The following is a 22,587-nucleotide window of genomic DNA, read 5'->3' as shown; positions in this document are numbered from 1 at the left end:
ATGCTTAAGAAAGGTTAAGGAAAACAGTCTGACACCATTGTATAATGAGCATACTCGCACCCTAAAGAGAGCAGCCCGGAAAATGGAGCGCAGTTGGAGGAAAACAAAAACGTCTCGGTTACGTCTGTAACCTCGGTTCCCCGAGAAGGGAACGAGACGATGCGTCGATAACGCTTTGGGAACGCATTCTGCGTGAGTGCATCTGAAGCATCCATGTCAACTAGTCCAATGGCGAGAGTGAGCGTCAGGAGTGACGTCACGACCAGGAATTGATAAAAACCCCAACCGGAGCAACCGGTGTTAGCTTCGACAGTGCCGAAGCAAGTCGATCACAGGAACGAAGGAAGTATGGCAGGGAGACGCATCGTCTCGATGCGTCGATAACGCTTTGGGAACGAGAATACCCAAACCGCCATATAACAAGTGCCAGAGTGTCAGCCAGAAAAAACCAACGGCTCAAGAATTAAAAACCTGAGACCCGGGAGTAGCGTCCAGGTCTAGGCTATAAAACCTGATGAATGTGAGTGGCGAGGACCAGCCTGCCGCATCGCAAACATCCTGAAGAGAGGCCCCAGATAATAAGGCTCTAGAGGCCGCCATACTCCTATTAGAATGAGCTCTGACCCCCAAAGGGCACGGTAGGTCAGAAGACTCATAGGCAAGAAGGATAGCCCCAACTATCCACTTACTAAGTGTCTGTTTAGTGGCAGGAAGACCTATCTTAGGTGACCTGAAACAAACAAACAGCTGATCGGATTTCCGAAAAGAAGAAGTCCGATGAACAATGCTCGCACCGGGCACAAGAGGTTAGACTTTTCCTGGTCCGATGATGCAAACGGGGGAGGACAGAAAGCCTGCAGAACAATAGGTCTCGGAACAATGGTCGGTACCTTAGGGACGTATCCCTGCTTAGGGTAGAGAAATGCTTTGACCATCCCAGGTGCAAATTCAAGGCAAGTGGGAGAAACCGAGAGAGCCTGAAGGTCTCCGACTCTTTTTAGGGACGAAATAGCAAGGAGAAAGGTAGTCTTAAACGAAAGAAACTTCTCAGAGACAGAATCTAGGGGTTCAAAAGGAGCCCTAGAAAGGCCTTCTAAAACTATAGCCAGGTCCCAGGCCGGCACTCTAGTACGAGTTGCAGGTCTCAGCCTCAAGGTGCCACGAAGGAAACGAGAGATAAGAGGGTCACGACCCAGAGATGCACCACCCACTAAACTTTTAAGGTGGATGGACACAGACCAGAAGTGAAGCGGTCCTGTAAAAACTCAAGAACTGAGCCAACAGAGCAGTGGATGGGGTCACACTGATGTTGGTAACACCAAGAAGAAAAAACATTCCATTTGAGTCTATAAAGTTTCCTCGTAGCTGGAGCTCTGGAGCTAAGAATGGTCTCCACAACCTCAGTTGAGAGACCACTCTCTATGAGTTGCGCCCCCTCAGAGGCCACACCCAAAGCTTCCAAATCTCTGGCCGGGGGTGAAATATAGTGCCCCCGGCCTGAGATAGAAGGTCTTTCCTGATCGGGATCTCCAAGGGAGGACCGTCGAGGAGATGAATCAGGTCCGCAAACGTAGCCTTGGCCACGTCTGTACCATAGCGTCCAACCCCAGGGGGGCTGGATGAGTAAGGGAGAACCATAGTGGACAGTGCGTCGTGTACTGAGACGCAAACAGATCCACTTCTGCTTGGCCATAAGATTCCCATATGAGCTCCACCACCTCGGGGTGAAGCCTCCATTCCCCTGACCTCAGCACCTGCCTCGACAGGGTGTCTGCTCCAATATTCGGAGTCCCTGGTATATACATTGCCCTCAGAGAGCGTAATTTCCCCAGGGACCACAGGAGGATCTGGTACGCTAATTTGCAGAGTGGGCGCGAGCGCAGACCCCCCTGACGGTTGATGTAAGAGACCACCGATGTACTGTCTGTGCGGACCAGCACATGATGGTCCCTCAGGTCTGGCAGGAAGTGCCTCAAAGCTTTGAAGACCGCCATCATCTCCAGGCAGTTGATGTGCCAAGAGTGATGATGGCTCTCCCACAGACCCTGAGCTGAGCGGCCTTCCATTACCGCTCCCCAGCCGGTAAGGGAAGCATCTTTTGAGATGGCAACCCGATGACAAAGAGCTCCCAATACCGGACCCTGGGACAGGAACCAGTGTTCTCTCCATATGACCAAGGCGCGGAGACACCGCCGCGTGATCTTGATCGTACGAAGTGGGTTTCCCCTCGGGGAGAACCCTCTGGTCCTGAGCCACCACTGTAAAGGTCTCATGCCCAGCAGGCCAAAGGGGATCACATTGGACGCTGCTGCCATGAGACCCAACAATCTCTCGAACTGTTTTACAGTGCGTGACTGGCCTATCTTTAGCTCTGATGTGGCTGTGAGGATGTTGGCTACACGAGCGGGCGAAAGAGCGGCTCGCATCGTGACCGAATCCCATACCACCCCAAGAAAAGTGGTCCTCTGTAATGGAGATAGCACACTCTTCTTGGTATTGAGCCTCAAACCCAACTTCTGCATATGAGTGAGGACGACATCTCGATGCCGAACCGCCAACTGTTCTGATTCCGCTAAAATCAACCAGTCGTCCAAGTAATTCAGAATACGTATGCCCTGCAGCCTGAGCGGGGCCAGAGCTGCATCTACGCATTTCGTGAATGTGCGGGGTGAGAGAGCTAGACCGAAGGGAAGTACCCGATACTGGTATTCTTTGCCCCCGAAAGAAAACCTTAGGAACTTCCTGTGCTGAGGGAGGATGGAGATATGGAAGTACGCATTTTTTTAGGTCTATCGTGACGAAACAGTCCTCGGATCTGATTTGAGTCACGATCTGTTTGAGTGTCAGCATCTTGAATTTTAATTTCTGAACTGTACGATTCAACAGACGAAGATCTAAAATGGGACGCAGCTCTCCATCCTTTTTTGGAACAATGAAATAACGGCTGTAAAAACCCAATGCCCTGTCGGGAGGATACACCTGCTCTATAGCATTTTTCGCTAAAAGAGATTTCACTTCTTGCTCCATGACCAGAGCCTGCTCGGGATGCACTACTGTGAGCAACACCCCATTGTATCGAGGGGGACGAGAACCGAACTGGATTCTGTAACCCTTCTCTACTATCTGCAGGACCCATTGAGATATATTCGGCAGACTTTTCCATTCTGTCAGACATTCTACTAAGGGAACCAGCCTCTCGAGGCTGGCCTCTGGTGTAATTTGAACAGCTAGTGCGGGGACCTGAAGCCGAAACGCAGGAACCACCGGAGCTAACTGCTCTTGAACCCCCCTCAGAGGGAGCGAGCCCGACGCAGCGTCTGAGAGACACAGCGCCAGAGACCCGCTGGAGACCGCTGCACCCGAGGCACCAAGGGTGGCGGGGTTGGCAGGATGGCCCCGTGAGAGGACCGAGACCGGACGGGCACCGTATACTGAGGTGTACACTGCACCGTCTCGGTTGGGGCTGCCCTCACAGGTCTGACCCATTTGGCGTCAGGACCTTTTCTTCTGAGCCGAAGCTTTCTTAGCGAGAAGAACGGTCCTCAGATCCGGCTTCTGCTTAGATTGCTTTGGCTGTGAGTGCTGGCTCGGTCCCCGTGATTTTTGAGGAGGAGCGCGAGACGCAACACCCTCTTTTTGAAAAACACGATATGAGGAGCATGAAGGCTGGGGCTGCCTTGCACGCCCAGCAGCATCAGGATTAGATCGGCGAGTGAGAAAACTTTTAAAAGCTTCAGATTGCTTTTTATTTTCTTGAAATCTTTCAACCACTTCATTCACAGCATCACCAAACAGAACTTCATGAGAAATGGGAGTGTCTAAAAGAAAAGATCTATCTTTATCTTTAATATCTGAAAGATTAAGCCAAAGGTGTCTTTCTGTAGAAACCAAAGCAGCCATAGATCTACCAATAGCACATGCTGTTTCTTTAGTCGCCCTGAGAGATAAATCCGTAGCCCGACGAAGTTCGCGAATTTCGTCACGGCTGACTCCCTCACTGTTATCTAACTCCCCCAGCAGCTCAGCCTGATAAGCCTGAAGCAAAGCCATCGAGTGAAGGCAAGCTCCAGCCTGACCTGCTGCTGTGTAAGCTTTACCCACTAAATTAGATGTGATCTTTAGAGGCTTCGTGGGCAAAGTCGGGTTCTTAATAGATGACGCTGAACCAGGGGAAAGATAGCTCGCGAGCGTCTGTTCCGCCCGGGGCATCGCTTCATAACCATTTTCTTTCAGCCCTCTTATATCAGAATAAATGCGCACTTGAGGGCTGAAAAGACGTGATGAATATGGCTTATTCCACGATCTAGACAGCACACTGTGAAGATCAGGGGAAAAAGGGAGACCCCGTGATGTAGGAGATGTTTTAGAAGACAGAAAACGCTCGTCTAATTTGCTTTTAGGACTAACGCTCTGTTTATCAGATGGCCAAGATATATGTAACTTATCTACAGCTCGTGTTAATACATCAACCAACTCCTCATATGCTGGGGAAAGAGATGGCGAATCCTCTTCCCCCCTGATTGTGTCACCTTCACTGCCCGTTACATCTAACTCCTCGGAGCTAGAGCAACGAAGCAATGAGCTCTCCCCCCGGGCGGAAGAAGCCGCAGGGCGGGCTTCCGACACCGGAGTTTGAGCTATGGATCTCCCAGGTAAGGGAGGAGAAAGAGCCCTCGGACCCATCTCCAACCCCGCTGAGAGATCCATTTGCGAACCCCAGTAATGCATTCTCCGTTCTGCCTCGGCAGAAGCGGGTCCTGCACCCTGAGGAGCACGAGGCTCGCCGCTCTTCTCATCAAAGAGTGACAAGCGGGAGCGGAGCATGCGAAGCGAAAGCTTCTCACAATGCGGGCAATCAGTCTCCTCGAAGGCTGATAACGCATGCTCCACTCCCAAACAAACTACACAAAGCTCGTGTGTATCCCCACCCGTTAAATAACGCGGGCAGGGAGAAACACACTGTTTGAATAGTTGTTTCGCCATGATATAAAACTTTGAACAAGACAACAGTAAATATGACAGACAGGTTTGACACAGATCGCTTGCTGAGGCACAGAAAGCTAACACCGGTTGCTCCGGTTGGGGTTTTTATCAATTCTTGGTCGTGACGTCACTCCTGACGTTCATTCTCGCCATTGGACTAGTTAACATGGATGCTTCAGACGCACTCACGCAGAATGCGTTCCCAAAGCGTTATCGACGCATCGTCTCTCCCTCGATGGGGAACTAGAGGTATTTCATATTGCTTGGTGGGAAAGTAACCTATCCTACAGAAAAGCATTAAAAACTGCTAGATCCGATTACTTTTCTTCTCTTTTAGAAGAAAACAAACATAACCCCAGGTATTTATTCAATACAGTGGCTAAATTAAAGAAAAATAAAGCATCATCAAGTGTTGACATTTCCCAACATCACAGCAGAAATGACTTTATGAACTACTTTACTTCTAAAATCAATACCATTAGAGATAAAGTTGTAACCATTCAGCCGTCAGCTACAGTATCGCATTAGACAGTGCACTATAGATCCCCTGAGAAACAGTTCCACTCATTCCCTACTATAGATGAGGAAAAATTGTATAAACTTGTTAATCATCTAAACCTACAACTTGTTATACCCTATTCCATCTAAGCTCCTAAAAGAGGTGCTTCCAGAAGTCATAGATCCTCTTTTCATTATTATTAATTCCTCATTGTCATTAGGATATGTCCCCAAAACCTTCAAAATGGCTGTTATTAAGCCTTTCATCAAAAAACCACAACTTGACCCAAAATAACTAGTTAATTATAGACCAATCACAAATCTACATTTTCTGTCCAAGATAATAGAAAAGGTAGTATCCTCACGATTATTTTCCTTCTTAGAGAAAAAATGGTATCTGTGAGGATTTCCAGTCAGGATTTAGACCATATCATAGTACTGAGACTGCTCTCCTTAGAGTTACAAATGACCTGCTCTTATCATCTGATCGTGGCTGTATCTCTCTATTAGTTTTATTGGATCTTAGTGCTGCGTTCGACACTATTGACCACAACATTCTTTTGCATAGACTTGAACACTTTGTTGGCATTAATGGAAGTGCATTAGTATGGTTTAAATCGCCATCAGTTCGTAGCAGTGAATTAAGAGTTATCATATCGATCACAAGTGCAGTATGGAGTAACTCAAGGCTTTACATGTTACCCTTGGGAGATATCATTAGGAAACATGGTGTTAGCTTTCACTGTTATGCTGATGATATTCAGCTCTATATTTCTTTGCGGCCCGGTGAAACACACCAATTTGAAAAACTAATGGAATGCATAGTCTATATAAAAAACTGGATGACGAGTAATTTCTTACTGCTAAATTCTGAAAAAACAGAGGTGTTAATTAGAGGACCTAAAAACTCTGCATGTAATAACCTAGAACACTGTCTAAGACTTGATGGCTGCTCTGTCAATTCTTCGTCATCAGTTAGGAACCTAGATGTGCTATTTGATAGCAATCTTTCCTTAGAAAGCCACGTTTCTAGCATTTGTAAAACTGAATTTTTCCATCTCAAAAATATATCTTAATTACAGCCTATGCTCTCAATGTTAAATGCAGAAATGTTAATCCATGCATTTATGACCTCAAGGTTAGATTATTGTAATGCTTTATTGGGTGGTTGTTCTGAATGCTTAGTAAACAAACTACAGCTAGTCCAAAATGCAGCAGCAAGAGTTCTTACTAGAACCAGGAAGTATGGCCATATTAGCCCGGTCCTGTCAACACTGCACTGGCTCCCTATCAAACATCGTATAGATTAAAATATTGCTTACTACTTATAAAGCCCTGAATGGTTTAGCACCTCAGTATCTGAATGAGCTCTTGTTACATTATAATCCTCCACGTCCGCTGCATTCTCAAAACTCAGGCAATTTGATAACACCTAGAATATCAAAATCAACTGCGGGTGGCAGATCCTTTTCCTATTTGGTGCCTAAACTCTGGAATAACCTACCTAACATTGTCTAGATTAAAAGACCCATCTCTTTAACCTGGCTTACACATAACACACTTATATGCTTCTAATATCAAAATCCGTTAAAGGATTTTTAGGCTGCATTAATTAGGTAAACCGGCAACCGGGAACAATTCCCATAACACCCGATGTACTTGCCACTTACATCATTAGAAGAATGGCATCTACGCTAATATTAGTCTGTTTCTCTCTTATTCCGAGGGCACCATAGCCACCAGATCCAGTCTGTATCCAGATCAGAGGGTCACTGCAGTCACCCGGATCCAGTACGTATTCAGACCAGATGGTGGATCAGCACCTAGAAAGGACCTCTACAGCCCTAAAAAGACAGCGGAGACCAGGACAACTGGAGCCCCAGATACAGATCCTCTGTAAAGACCTTGTCTCAGATGACCACCAGGACAAGAACACAGGAAACAGATGATTATTCTGCACAGTCTGACTTTGCTGCAGCTTGGAATTGAACTGCTGGTTTCATCTGGTCAGAGGAGAACTGGCCCCCCAACTGAGCCTGGTTTCTCCCAAGGTTTTTCTCTTCATTCTGTCACCGATGGAGTTTTGGTTACTTGCCGCTGTCACCTCTAGCTTGCTTAGTTGGGGTCACTTAATTTACAGCGATATCGTTGACTTGATTGCAAATAAATGCACAGACACTATTTAAACTGAACAGAGATGACATCACTGAATTCAATGATGAACTACCTTTAACTGTCATTTTGCATTATTGACACTGTTTTCCTAATGAATGTTGTTCAGTTGCTTTGACGCAATGTATTTTGTTTAAAGCGCTATATAAATAAAGTTGACTTGATTTGACTTGAGTATTTCATTATTGTAAAGGGTAAGTTTAAGGCTATCTAGGTGTAGGCGTAAATAAAACACAATCTAATAGGAAGAAAATTAAATTAGAAACATCTAAACTTTTCAGAACGCAAGCATAGAGCGCACGCTACAGAGTGCTTTGGAAAAAAGGAGAAAACGGCGCGCCTAGAATTTTCCACACATTTTCAGTCCCGACATGCAAATGTGGTTTTAATTTTGCTGGACTTGGTCAAGACCAACAGGACCTTTTGGCGCGTCCAATGACCAATTCCGAGACAAGTCCGAGTGCAAACACCAACGAGACGATAGAAAAATGTCTTGAGTCCAAGACAGCGTGCTGTTAACAGTCCCACCACGTCTACTCCGTGTGTTTCTCGGCACAGGCCCGGTGCACCCAGGACGCGATGATAAAAGTACTTGCGCTGTACAATCTATTAAGACTGTGTCTGTTCCCCGAATAGTGAGGTCAAAATATAAATTTAATGTAGGATCTAGAAAAAATCTTATCGTGATTAAACCAGAAACATGTAAATGAACAAAAACAATCTTTAAAGTTTGGGCTCATAAATATTAGATCACTCACACCCAAAGCAGTTATTGTAAATGAAATGATCACAGATAATAGTTTTGATGTACTCTGCTTGACTGAAGCCTGGCTAAAACCAAATGATTATTTATGTCTAAATGAGTCGACTCCACCAAACTACTGTTATAAGCATGAGCCCCTCAGACTGGTCGTGGCAGAGGTGTTGCAACAATATATAGTGATATTCTCAATGTTACCCAGAAAACGGGATACAAGTTTAACTCATTCGAAATACTTCTGATTAATTTTACACTGTCAGACATGCAAAAGAAATCTAATGTATCTCTTGCTCTGGCTACTGTGTATAGACCACCAGGGCCGTATACAAAATTCCTAAAAGAATTTGCAGATTTCCTCTCAGACCTTCTGGTTACAGTTGATAAGGCGCTAATCATGGGAGATTTTAATATACACGTTGATAATACAAATGATGCATTAGGACTTGCGTTTACTGACCTAATAAACTCTTTTGGAGTCAAGCAAAATGTCACCAGGTCCACTCATCGTTTTAATCATACACTAGATTTAATTATATCGCATGGAATCGATCTTACTGCTATAGATATGGTACCTCAATGTGATGATATTAGAGACCATTTCCTTGTATTGTGCAAGCTGCAAATCACTGATATTTACTATATGTCTCAGCGTTACCGTCTGGGCAGAACTATTGTTCCAGTCACCAAAGACAGATTCGCAAATAACCTGCCTGATCTATCTCAACAGCTATTTGTACCCAAAAATACACATGAATTAGACGAAATGACTGACAACATGGGCACTATTTTCTCTAATACATTAGAAGCTGTTGCCCCAATCAAATTGAAAAAGGTTAGAGAAAAACGTACTGTGCCATGGTATAACAGTAATACTCACTCTCTCAAGAAAGTAACTCGTAGTCTTGAACGCAAATGGAGAAAAACTAACTTGGAAGTTTTTAGAATTGCATGGAAACACAGTATGTCCAGCTATAGACAGACTCTAAAAACTGCTAGGGCAGAGCATATCCACAAACTCATAGAAAATAACCAAAACAATCCAAGGTTTTTATTTAGCACAGTGGCTAAATTAACAAATTACCAGACACCACCTGATTCAAATATTCCACCAACGTTAAATATTAATGACTTTCTGAATTTCTTCACTGATAAAATATATAACATTAGAAATACAATAGCGAATGTAGATTCAACAGTGTCTAACACTTCAGTTTCATCCATCGCACCCAAAGATAAACTGCAGTGCTTTACAAATATAGGACAGGAAGAGCTAAATAAACTTATCACTGTATCTAAACCAACAACATGTTTATTAGATCCTGTACCCACTAAATTACTGAAAGAGTTGTTACCTGTAGCCGAAGAACCACTTCTCAATATTATTATCTCGTCGTTATTGTCACGGAGACGAACCCTCCTGAATACTGACACACACGCATCCACCCATTCATTTACACTGACTACACTACATTTCCCACAAGCCCCGTCCTTGGACTCTGATCACCGTCACAGGTGCAAACCATCAGGACTAGTGAATATAAGCTGGACGATCACATCAGTTCAAACGCGAAGTCTGGATTTGCTGTGTCTGTCATTTCTGAGCGTTATTACCCGGTTTTGTTTTCCTGTTGCTGATCCTGTCTGATATCCTTCACGTACCTTTGCTGCCTACCTACCGACCCTTGCTTGTTTACTGGATATTGATTTCTGCTCTCCCTACGTTGTGGATATTTCTGTTACCGATCATTGCCTGTACGACTACGAGTTTCTGAATAAAGCCTGCAAATGGATCCCATGTCGAGTTCTGGGTCATTACAGTTATCTTTAGGTCATGTCCCAATAAAACCATTCAAGCTGGCGGTTATTAATCCTCTTATTAAGAAACCAAAACTAGATCCTAGTGAACTGGCAAATTATAGGCCTATTTCAAATCTTCCATTTATGTCTAAAATTTTAGAAAAAGTTGCGTCTGCTCAACTGAGCACCTTCCTGCACAAAAATGATCTGTATGAAGAATTTCAAATGACCTGCTTCTTGCGTCAGATCAAGGCTGCATCTCATTTCTAGTTTTACTTGATCTTAGTGCTGTGTTCGACACCATCGATCATGACATACTCATAGATCGATTACAAAACTATACAGGTATTCAAGGGCAGGCTCTAAGATGGTTTAGATCCAACCTGTCCGATCGCTACCATTTTGTTTACTTAAATGGGGAGTCATCTCATTTATCATCAGTAAAATATGGAGTGCCACAAGGATCCGTCCTAGGTCCCCTTCTATTTTCAATATACATGTTGCCCCTTGGTAATATTATTAGATACTGAACTCTGAATTAGCTTCCACTGTTATGCTGATGATACTCAGCTATATATCTCAACGAGACCAGATGAAACCTCTAAATTATCTAAGCTAACAGAGTGTGTTAAAAATGTAAAAGATTGGATGACCAATAATTTTCTCCAATTAAATTCGGATAAGACAGAGATATTAATTATTGGACCAAAAAACACTACACAGAATCTTGTAGATTACAATTTGCAACTAGACGGATGTACTGTTACTTCTTCTACAGTCAAAAATCTGGGTGTTATATTAGACAGCAACTTTTGAAAATATATTTCCCATGTTACAAAAACTGCGTTCTTCCATCCTAGAACATTGCCAAGCTACAAAACATGTTGTCTGTTTTTATGATGCAGAAAAGCTAGTTCATGCATTCATGACCTCTAGACTGGACTATTGTAATGCACTTCTAGGTGGTTGTCCTGCTTCTTCAATAAACAAGCTACAGGTAGTCCAAAATGCAGCAGCTAGAGTCCTTACCAGGTTAAGAAAATATGATCATATTACCCCAGTTTTACAGTCTCTGCACTGGCTACCTATTATGTTCCGTATCAGTTACAAATTATCATTACTCACCTATAAAGCCCTAAATGGATTAGCTCCTGCATACCTAACTAGCCTTCTACCATGCTACAATCCATCATGCTCCCTAAGGTCACAAAACGCTGGACTTTTGGTAGTTCCTAGGACAGCAAAGTCCACTAAAGGAGGTAGAGCTTTTTCACATTTGGCTCCACACTCTGGAATAAGCCTTCCTGATAATGTTCGGGGTTCAGACACACTCTCTCTGTTTAAGTCTAGATTAAAAACGCATCTCTTTCGCCAAGCATTTGAATAATGTATCTTAAATTGTGAGTATAGTTGTATCTGATCAAATGTGCATTCTTATTCTTTAGCTTGGGTTAAACTAATTAATTTTACTTTGTTGTCTCTATTTGTTTCTATGTTTTGCCACGGGATTTACATCCCATGGTAACTAGGATTTACACAAGCTCCAGTCTGGATCCAGAACACCTGAGAAGAGATGATGCTGACCCTCAGAGGACCCCAGATGATGCTAACCCTGAATCAACAACAGAACTAACAAATATTGCTACAAGTGTGACTGCATCATATAATAATTATTAATTATTAATAATATTAATAATATTCATCATCTGGCTGACTACGACTTGTATAAATTTTTCTACAAATCCTGTCATACGTGCACAAACTGACAGTCACCACTTATAAGCTATTACAAAATATTGTAGAAACATAATTTTCTGTAAAGTTGCTTTGTAACGATTTGTATTGTAAAAAGCGCTATACAAATGAACTTGAATTGAATTGAATTGAACTTGAGAACTAAAGCCCTATTGACACTGCAGCTCACTATGTTTTTACAATTTGCTTATGATGATTTTAAATTCAGAACACACCCACTTCCGTAAGGTCTGTTTATATACATTTAGATCACAGAACCAGCCCTCTGCACAATCTAACTTTGCTGAAGCATGGATCAACCTGCTGGTTTCGTCTGCCCGGAGGAGAACTGGCCTCCCGACTGAGCCTGGTTTCTTCCAAGTTTTTTTCTCCATTCTGTCACCAATGGAGTTTTGGTTCCATGCCACAGTCACTTCTGGCTTGCTTAGTTGAGGACACTTCATTTCCAGCGATATTGTTGAAATGATTGCACAGATACTATTTAAACTGTACTGAGCTGGATGATGACATCACTAAATTCTATGATGAACTGCCTTTAACTGAAAATTGAGTGTTTACTTTTGTCCTTTTGCATTGATACACTATTTTCCTATTTTGATACTGTAAAGCTGCTTTGTATTGCTCTGCTTCTGTATTGTTAAAGGCACTATATAAATACGGTGATTTACAATCTTGATAAACTAGTATAAATATCATTAGAAATATATGGGGGCGGGGAATTGCCTGCTTGTATATTTTAACATCTGACCCCCCATATTAGGGCTGCACAATAATAAATAAGAATTATACACATTAATGATAAAAATAAGAATATTCATGAGTTTTCACCATAGAAAGATTTATGATTTGCCATCCTGCAACCAAAATTATTTGGTACAGGCAAATACCAAATCCTCACTATTGATTCATGTCAAAAAAATCTGTCCAACCTGCAGTGGCAATGACCACATGTGGCCCTGTGCCGTAGCTCAAAGACACAATTTTTTTCCCACACAAGATGTCTATCCGTCTCGGCTCAATGGTGCTTTGGGTGTCCCCGAGCCCCAGGCAGCCACTGCAGTTCGTCCCCAGTGCAAACACCTGTGGGTGACACACACAAACACATGAGTTAGGTTCAAATGGGCATTATGGCATAATTTTGCGTTTTTGTTCGCAAGCTCACTGTGCTACTACCGTGCTTCACAGACAATGTGCCAGCACTGAATTAAGTTTTCTTTAGCATCTTATTGTGCTTGATAGCATGTTCATATAATCTAATAGGCAAAGGGATACCAGCGGGAAAATGGATGCTATGTTTAATACATTAAATATTTTTAGCATGTAAAAAAAATATATATACATTTATCGCACAATTAACATGTTCATTTTGACAGCCCTACTTATAGTTTATTATGCCACTGACACTCACTCAATATTCAGAGAACAGTCAAGACCATGTGTGTACTGTATATTTACAGAACATATAGTTCCGGTTATTAAAATCTGAATGGATGAGAGAAAATGAGCCTCTGAAGGGTCAACTCTGACTGCTTCTTCTAACATAACAACAAATCCGTTTACACCGCATTCTTAAAGGCACTTTGTGCTATCAGTTTAGCATTTTCTTACAGTATGTACATGAGATACGTGAGATTATAGAGTCAATTTAATGAGAAAGTTTTTGTTGAAAAGATAAATGGTACATTAAGTGCAGTCCACATTTTATTGTGGTTAAAAACCATGAAAGGAAATCAGAGCTAAAAAAGGAAGTGGCCAGGCTCAGGACGTGTACCAAAGTACTTCTCAGGAAGCAAACAAGGCTTGTGTTAGTATTACGAGACTAAATATAGCTTTATTCTATCTGCTTATCACCAGCCCAAGATCACTCTGCCTTTGTCCCTGTCTCTTTTCTATCAGTATATATGTATGCAGAGCTGAACAAAACATTTTTTTCTACTGTAGCTTAGATTATTTTTTTACTTTCCCTGACCACATTTTTCTGCCTTTATTTGATCAAAATGAAGACAGCAAAATATGTTTAAATTTAAACCAAAATAGGTTTAAATTTAAACCAAAATAAATTTAAACCAAATTTACCTTCAATTTCTAACTTGATGGCAAACAACTACTAATAGTTGTTTGTAATTATGAACTTATTCTTACTGAAGCATGGGTGAGAGTGTAAGAGAGCAGGAACTCCGGCAAACCTAAAAAAATGATTTTCCAGCAACGATGCGTAATCATTTGTGGTTCATCTATCCACTAAAAGCTTTCAGCATGTCTGTACCTCATCATTGACGGTAACGTAGATAGCTTCATTCGCAGCGCTACCGAACACACAGGCTTGTCGGATGAGCCGCAGTTCCTCAGGGGGCAGGAGGGCAAACACCGGCCACTTTCCCACTTCCAGCATACTACTCTGTAATACAACGCATATAAATTAGGAAAGCATTAGCAAATCTTGAAAAATTGTTCAGATTTTTGGCTATATATATATATATATATATATATATATATATACAGATAGATAGTATTCCCTAAATTGCAATGAAGTACCATATAATTTTATACAGATAAAAGCTTCACCAAAAAGAACAATTTACTTCTATGTTCATAAACTTGTATCAACGTGGTACCATGCTATTCTTGGAAATAAGTAAGTTACTATGGTACCCCACATGTACTTTATTGTCAAGGAAATACCATGACATTTGAATATGAATTAAATATTTACATTTTGAACTGAAATTCTAAAGTAACATTGTTAAAACACTAAAAGTTTAGTTAAAACATGTAACGCATTGCTAGCTGTCAGACACTTTTTAGTTAAATTTACGTAAATAAAGGGAATCTTTACAAAATAAATATAATAATAATAATAATAACAATAATAATAATAATGTGGCCAAACAATAACCTTTAAAATAATAATAATAATAATAATAATAATAATGATGATGATGATGATAAACATGTAGTCAGGGTAATAATTTATAGATGAATGTTTAGTATGTAAATAAACGGGCTTGTTGTTAGTTACTCAGCTACTGTTAGTTAGCTAACAAGCTAACTATCCTATATATTCATAACTCCTCATGTGTTTATAGAAATAAAAACAGTCCACAAGTCTGCATAAGCCTCTAGCTAAGATATTCAATTACACAGTGTGCCGCCCAATAGCAGCCGTCATAACATATCTAAAGGTGTTTGAAGGAGTAAAGCTGCTAGCTGATGTTAGCCGGCTGCATAGATTTACGTCATGGAGAAGTGTCAATCCAAACTCTGTGCGATGTTTTACAAAATAAACTATCTGAATGTTTACCTTGTGTTAACTTAAACTCCCATGTCTTCATTCCTGGTTTCAGAGAATGGTGTAGATATGGTAAAGCGGACAGTTTTGCCTGACTACGATTGAGAAGAGCAGAGATGTTAATGTGTTCAGTCTTCTCAGCTGGCAGTGTGTCATAGATGGGTGGTGGATTTAACCAACACAGGATTTAAAGGGACAGTTCACCCAAAAATAAAAAATAAAATTTTATGTTTATCTGCTTACCCCCAGGGCATCCTCTTTGTAGGTGACTTTGTTACTTCAGTAGAACACAAATAATTTTTTTTAACTCAGACTGTTGCAGTCTGTCAGTCATTTAATGTAAGTGAATGGGAATCTAAAAGAGTCTAAAAAAACATACACAAACAAAACCAAATTAAACCCTTCAGCTTGTGACAATACATTAATGTGTACTGAAGAACATTAATGTGTACTGTTATACCGAAGAAACAAAGTAACCTACTGTACATCTTGGATGTCCGGGGGGGTAAGCAGATAAACATCAAATTTAAATTTTTGGGTGAGCTATTCCTTTAAGCCAAACTTCCCTTACAACCAAATTACAATGGCAAATACAGTAAAATCATATATTTACTACAAATATAGGCACTAGTGAAAAACCATAATAACTTGTGGTTAAATGCATAATAATGATATACACAGTAGCTATTTTTTAAAACAGTCATAAATAAGACAATTATAGGCATCACTAGTGACATAAAAAGTATTAAAAAGTGCAATGGTAAGCAAAAACTGTGCAGTTTGAAGCTGTGATCCCTGTTCTGTTCATTTATAAAAGAAGTAAAAAAACAACAAACAATTAAGGACAATATCCTTTAAAACAAAATATGTGTTATGTATTTTCTTAGAAATTACAACTGTAAATTTCTAAGGCCTGGCATATACAAATTTTGAAGGTTTGGTGCCACCACTAGGAAACTACACCAAACATAAAATTTAACTCTAGTAACCAGTAACTATACTAACCAGTAACAGATACTAGTAACTAGAGTTACATTTTATGTTTGGTGTCATTAATTCTAAATGCATTAAATGTATATAAATGTATATATAAAACCTCCTCATTAAATCCACACTTCATTTTGGGAATGGCATGCATCAACAACAAGGAAAACTCAGAGCAAATCCAGACTGAGTTTATCTTGGATCAGACTATGTAAATACTAAATAATTTGATCCAATGTATTATTAGGTTTTAGGTCATATAATGTAATATGGATATGCTTGTATGCATATACCGCTTCTGATACCTCCGGCAGAAGATCAGAGATGACTGGGTGTGTCTTTGGGCTGATAAATTGAGTCATTTCTCCAGAGCAACAGTTGTGGAGAGTCATGTCTTTATACGGCTTCCTCTCACCACTCTCACTGTTGCAAAGGATTTAGCTTACATTTGTGGGAACTGGACTATTTTGGACTATTTGGATTTAGAGTTTTGGCTGCTTTTTCACAAGTAAGTGCATTAGATTTTTTAGTTGAAGAAAATATACATTGTTTAAATTGACTATTGATAGTGAGGTACTAATATAACTTTACCATACACTCTGAAAAATAAGTTTATTCTAATGATAATGGTGTTAAAAATATATATTTGCATATTGTATTAATGCTTCCGTTTCTACAAATGTAAGATAATATGGATTTCTCTCTTTCCAGAAACAAAAAGGCCAGTCCAATTTAATGTATATATATATATATATATATATATATATATATATATATATATATATATATATATATATATATATATATATATATATATATAATTGCTCAACAACATTCATGTTCCAATGTTTTGTTTTGTTTTAATGCAGCATTTAGATAATCAAGACTAATTGTACAGTCTGTTATCAATAACAGCAGCAGCTATAACTGAAAAAAAGAGAAAAAAAAACGTATCTGAGCAATTAAAACTTTACTATGCTTGCACAAATTTGCTCATTTTTCTAATTTTCCTTATATGTCAGTAAAGACCCATACAGTTTGTGATCAGTCAAGGTTGACTGCTTTAGGCTGTTGAGCTGAAAGATGATATTCACACTCAAACCTGCTTTTGGCTTTGGCAGTAAGCCTAAGCATAGGCAGACAGGACGTGATTTGTCCCGCATTTTACAGAGATCAGCACAAAGTTGAATCAACAAATAAGTATTTCTTACTGTTTATAATACTAATAACAATTATAATGAAAACAATTTAATGAAAAGTATTAGAGGAGCTCATTTGCGCGTGATTGTAATTTGGCGTCTTTTTTCCATAGCGACAGAGACCCCGGAGCGCGCGCCGTTAATGCAGTAAACCTAAGCGCGGTTTAAAACATCTAGAGCACAAATCTGCCCAGATGTGACAGAATTATGACAGAATTAAAAATTTTCACAAGTGATCACAATAATCCAGTGACTTGTGATCGACACAACTCCAGTTCATCGATAAATGTCTTGTTAAGCAAAGAAGCTATGTGATTGTACAAAACAAATCCATCAAAGCATTTTAAATTCAAACCATAGTTTCGAGTTTTAATAAAACTGCTTCTCCAGTGAAAATTATTTCATCTGAATAAGGGGAATGAAATATGCAGAGATCAAGAACAGTTTACAAGCAAAAATAATCCAAAACAGCTCTAAACAAATAAATTGGTGGATTTCGATGTGAGAGGTCAACAGGGGAAGAAATTATTGACTGAATGTAGAGATATTATGGATTATTCACTTGTTATTTTGACCAGAAGCCACAGTTTCAAGTTAAACTTATCTTAATGATAGATTTGATAAACATGCAGCTTTTCACTTGAGATTTCAAAGGGTAGCAGATTTGAAAAGGCTGTAGTACAAAGCACAACAGTACAAAGCGCTTAATATTACAATAACACCCATTCTCAGTTTGCAATAGCATAATGGAATGATGATGTATATGTCTGCGCTAACAGGGTGCACAGAGGTATGCAAATACAAACATTGACAGACAGGTAGGACAGCCTATCGTAGTCCTTGGACCAAGGGATATGATTGCTGTCTGGACTTTCAGCCAACAGCAAAATAAGAAAATAAAAATGTTTTTGAACCAAATCGCCTGTCCTGCCTTTAAGTGAAGGTACTGGAGTTTTATGGATTACTTAATTGTGATTATTGTGATGTTTTATGAGATGTTTGGACTCTCATTCTAATGGCACCCATTCACTATAGGATCAGTTGGTGAGCAAGTGACGTAATGCTAAATTTCTCCAAATCTGTTCTGATGAAGAAACAAACTCAACTACATCTTGAATGGCCTATGGGTGAGTATTTTTTTGTCCTTAGAAAATGTTATACTTTTAGCGAACTATTCCTTTACTATAAAATAAAAATAAAAATCTGTTTTAAAGGGGTCATATGCGTTGTTACAAAGAACATTATTTTATGTATTTGGTGTATTGCAGTGTGTTTATGTGGTTTAAGATTAAAAAAACAAATTATTTTCCACATACTGTACATTATTGTTTCCCTGCCTATCTGAAACATGTCGATTTTTACAAAGCTCATCCTAATGAAAAGTGAGGTCTGCTCTGATTGGCCAGCTATCCATTGTGTTGTGATTGGCGAAATACCTCAAGCGTGTGACAGAAATGTTACTCCCCTTACCATACCTTGATGCCATGTGTCCCGGCACGACAAGACAAAAACAATATAACCCATTACACATGAGGCATTTGTTGCATCCAGTGGGGGCAAAATTACTGATTCTAATTACATTCTGTCTTTTTCTACGTTGCGTATCGCATAAAACCATGTCTGCATTTGTGATCAGAGAAACGACAAACAATGAATCGCTACTCTACACTGCTTAAAACTTGCATTTGAATCATCAGCAGCAAATCCTTTACATATGAAAACCTACTTACAGTCTGTGCGTCAGAAGTGCCAGACTGTCCTTGCAAAGTTAGAACTGCCCCAGATTATAGAAAGAGACACCGGCTACTCTCACAGGAAACAGTCCTCATCCTCCGCAAAATGCCCTACACACATCTGAATATTTGGGTTTAACTGTTTCAGAACAGTGTTGTAAATTAAGCTTAACCACTTCTAGTTGTGTCCTCTTTTGGAAGGCCAAAGATAGTAGTTTCTCTTTCACAACAAAACACAGTGTCTCCACAACATGGCGCCGGCAACAGCCAGAATAAATCTGCAAATCTTCCCACATCATGACATAGACATGTTATTAGGTGTGTTAGAATGAGCTGTTTTAGGTAGGCATGGCTGACTCTTAACTTTTATAAAGAATATCTCTTTGGATTTGAGCCTTCTCCTTTGCAACTTTACAGATCTTCTATATGCACCAAGAGCTTGTAACACTCCGAATAGAAAGGAAAAATTGAAATCGCATCATATGACCCCTTTAAACAAAATCAACCCTTGGGAAATAAAAGTGCTTGGAAAACCCATATATGTCTTATTTGATTCCTTATTAATATTAAATGCCATCTTTTTTTTTTTTTTTCTCAGAATTCCCCAACCCAACAATGGATCATTATTCATCGAATTTCACAAACTGCTCCATCAGTGATTTCAAGCGAACTGTCTACCCAATTGCCTATCTCTTCATCTTTTCCCTTGGGCTTGTTGGCAACCTCGTATCTCTGTTCTTCTTCATTTCTTCATCGTTCAGAAGAAAAGCCTCTTTTTCTCCAGTCAACATCCTCATGCTAAATCTCCTTCTATCTGATCTGATGATGGTGTGCTCGCTGCCGTTTCGAGCCGCCTACTATCTCATGGACTACTGGGCCTTCGGAGACATCACCTGCCGGATCATGTCCTACGTCTTTTACATCAACATGTATGGAGGCATCTACTTCCTGGCGGTTCTGAGCATGGTTCGCTTCGTGGCCATTGTAAAGCCCTTTACATATGTGCGCTGGCAAAGCTCTCGGAGAGCCTGGGTGTTATGCATAGTCATCTGGCTGATCGTGTCTGTGGCGTCCCTGCCGCTTCTGAAAGCAGGAACTTATGTGGAGTCTAATCAGACCAAATGCCTGGATCTGAGGCCGTACCAGGTGGGGACCATCATCATGTTGAATCGAGGGGTTTTGTTTGTAGGCTTCGTTATGCCTTTCGTGGTCATCTCAGTGTGTTACATTTTTGCAGCCTTGTATCTGCTAAAGCTAAGGAAGACCAGGCAGAATCGAAGATCTCAGGTCAATCACAAGAAGTCCTGCTCTCTCGTCATTATTGTTCTGCTGATTTTTCTTGCATGCTTTATGCCATATCATGTCGTCCGAACTCTGTTTTTGGAGGCTGAGATGGACATTCATAACAAAGGTTATGACGAGTCCTGCCATTATATTGAAACTGTGAGAAAGGCAGCGGTCATCACACACTGCCTGGCCTCGGGAAACAGTTGTCTGGATCCACTGCTTTTCTTTTTCGTTGGGGAAAACTTCATTAGCTTTTGGCGACAACATACACCGAGAAGACAGAGTTGTATAATTGAGCAGAATGTGAAAGTGTTAGAGAAGATTAACAACAATGATTTAGATAAGCGTTTTAGACTAGTTTAGAGTGTTTGGGAGCTGTTGGGACTTGAGGAGGACATTCCTGAAAAAGACCATCATTTATATCTGGTGGATCTGTTGTCCCATGCAGGAAGAACTCGATTAACCTCCAGCAGGAAAGCACTGTTTCCATCCCATTTGTTCAAGAGAACAAAACAGATCATTATATTAAATCTTTTGCGCACGCATTTTACTTTTACTAAAACAACAAGATGGTATGCTATGATGTTGGTCCATTGGTCCATCTGTGGAGTCAAAGTTACTTGAGATTTCATGTTGTGCATAGAGGAATTTATTTGGTACACATGTTTCCAGTTTAGTTTATGTGCATGCCTTCTTATCAGATAATAATTATCTGCCTCTATTGGAAACATATGTTTATTATGCATTTTTTGTAAGGACCTACATGACAGTAAGTGCTTACATGTGTGCAGTTCAAAAGGATTCTTTTGAAGTACAAGTACATTCGTGTTAATGATAAATTTTAAACTTGTTTTAAGATAATACAACTGATTTCTCCAAGTTTGAAGTTTTTGTTCATGATGTAATTTTGTAAATGATTTCATTTTTTTTGTTAGAGTATTATACATAAGCATCTATCTATCTCTCTGTTTGTCTGTCTCTTTGTCTCCAATTTACCATAATTGTAAAGAATACAGAACTGCCAAAACTGACCTGATAATCTATCTATGGATTTCTTTATGAATTATTTCTAATTATTCATTGTTAAATTGTGTATATTTATACATTTACAATGGATGGAGTTATTTTCTGTAATAGTAAAATACAATAAAATAAGACAATTGTATTTTGAAGTATTGGAGGAACTGCCTATGCATCAAAAATCTTTCTGCAGTGCACAGATTTAGCCTATTTAGGAAAATGAAAGGCATTGCTGTTGAAAGACAGTCATATCTGGTGTTTGAATAATTAAGATTTTTAAAAATGTTTGAAATACATCTCTTATTCTTACTAAGGCTGCATTTATCGGATCAAAAATACAGTAAACATAATCATATTGTGAAATATTATTACAATTTAAAAGAACTGTTTTTAATTTTATTTTTTATATTTTCTAATTAAATTTCTTCCTGTGATGGCAAAGCTGAATTTTCATCACATTACTTCAGTGTTTACAGTAACATGATGATCATTCTAATACTGTATACTGTTTTGCTGAAATATTTGTCATGAATTACTGAAGCATTATTGTGAAATATGAAAAACTTTTTGGAGAATTTTTATGAAAAGTGTTACACTACCCTTCCAAAGTTTGGGGCACACAAGGTTAAAAGAATACAACTTTTGTTTATCAAGAATGCATTCAATTATATATATATATATATATATATATATATATATATATATATATATATATATATATTCGTAGAGTCACACTGAAGGCATCAAAACTATGAATTAACACATGTGGAATTATATATGGAATTATATACATAACAAAAAGTTTGGTTTGGACGTGCCTTGATGCCTTCCTGCCTTGGAATGTTGCATCCGAAAGCTCTAAAATACTGCATTCGGAGGCAGGAAGGCATCAAGGCACGTCCGAATCCAAATTGTGCTCTACTTCCTCTCTCCGGAAGTGTCACATCTGATGGACACTTTGCACCCTACCATATCCCAGAATCAACTGCGTGCAGATAACGACAGTGTTTATATTCAAAGAATGCATCATGGGTGAAAGTTCTGTGGGGGTATTCAAGTTCAAATGTAAGTATTGGGTTTTCATTTACTCAAATACATAGTGAAAGTGTT

General features: G+C 39.7%; 1 protein-coding gene and 1 pseudogene across 2 annotated transcripts in view; one reads left to right on the top strand and one right to left on the bottom strand.

The window, feature by feature from the left end:
- Window positions 1-15,424, bottom strand: part of LOC132108210 (RCC1 and BTB domain-containing protein 2-like) — a 50,416-nt gene extending 34,992 nt beyond the window's left edge. For both annotated transcript variants that reach the window (XM_059514841.1, XM_059514842.1), the window contains exons 1-3: window positions 15,267-15,424; window positions 14,232-14,363; window positions 12,895-13,045 (exon numbers count right to left, since the gene is read on the bottom strand). In XM_059514841.1, the coding sequence (XP_059370824.1) occupies window positions 12,895-13,045; window positions 14,232-14,357 (277 nt within the window). In that variant the 5' untranslated portion in view covers window positions 14,358-14,363; window positions 15,267-15,424. The remainder of the gene's footprint in view (window positions 1-12,894; window positions 13,046-14,231; window positions 14,364-15,266) is intronic.
- A 1,164-nt stretch (window positions 15,425-16,588) lies between these two features.
- Window positions 16,589-21,560, top strand: LOC132108483 (cysteinyl leukotriene receptor 2-like; annotated as a pseudogene).
- The last annotated feature ends 1,027 nt before the right edge of the window (window positions 21,561-22,587 follow it).

Source organism: Carassius carassius, chromosome 28 (genome assembly GCF_963082965.1).
Source record: "Carassius carassius chromosome 28, fCarCar2.1, whole genome shotgun sequence".
Taxonomy (NCBI): domain Eukaryota; kingdom Metazoa; phylum Chordata; class Actinopteri; order Cypriniformes; family Cyprinidae; genus Carassius; species Carassius carassius.
The sequence above is the reverse complement of the archived record's forward strand: the minus strand, read 5'-3'. Positions and strand labels throughout refer to the sequence as shown.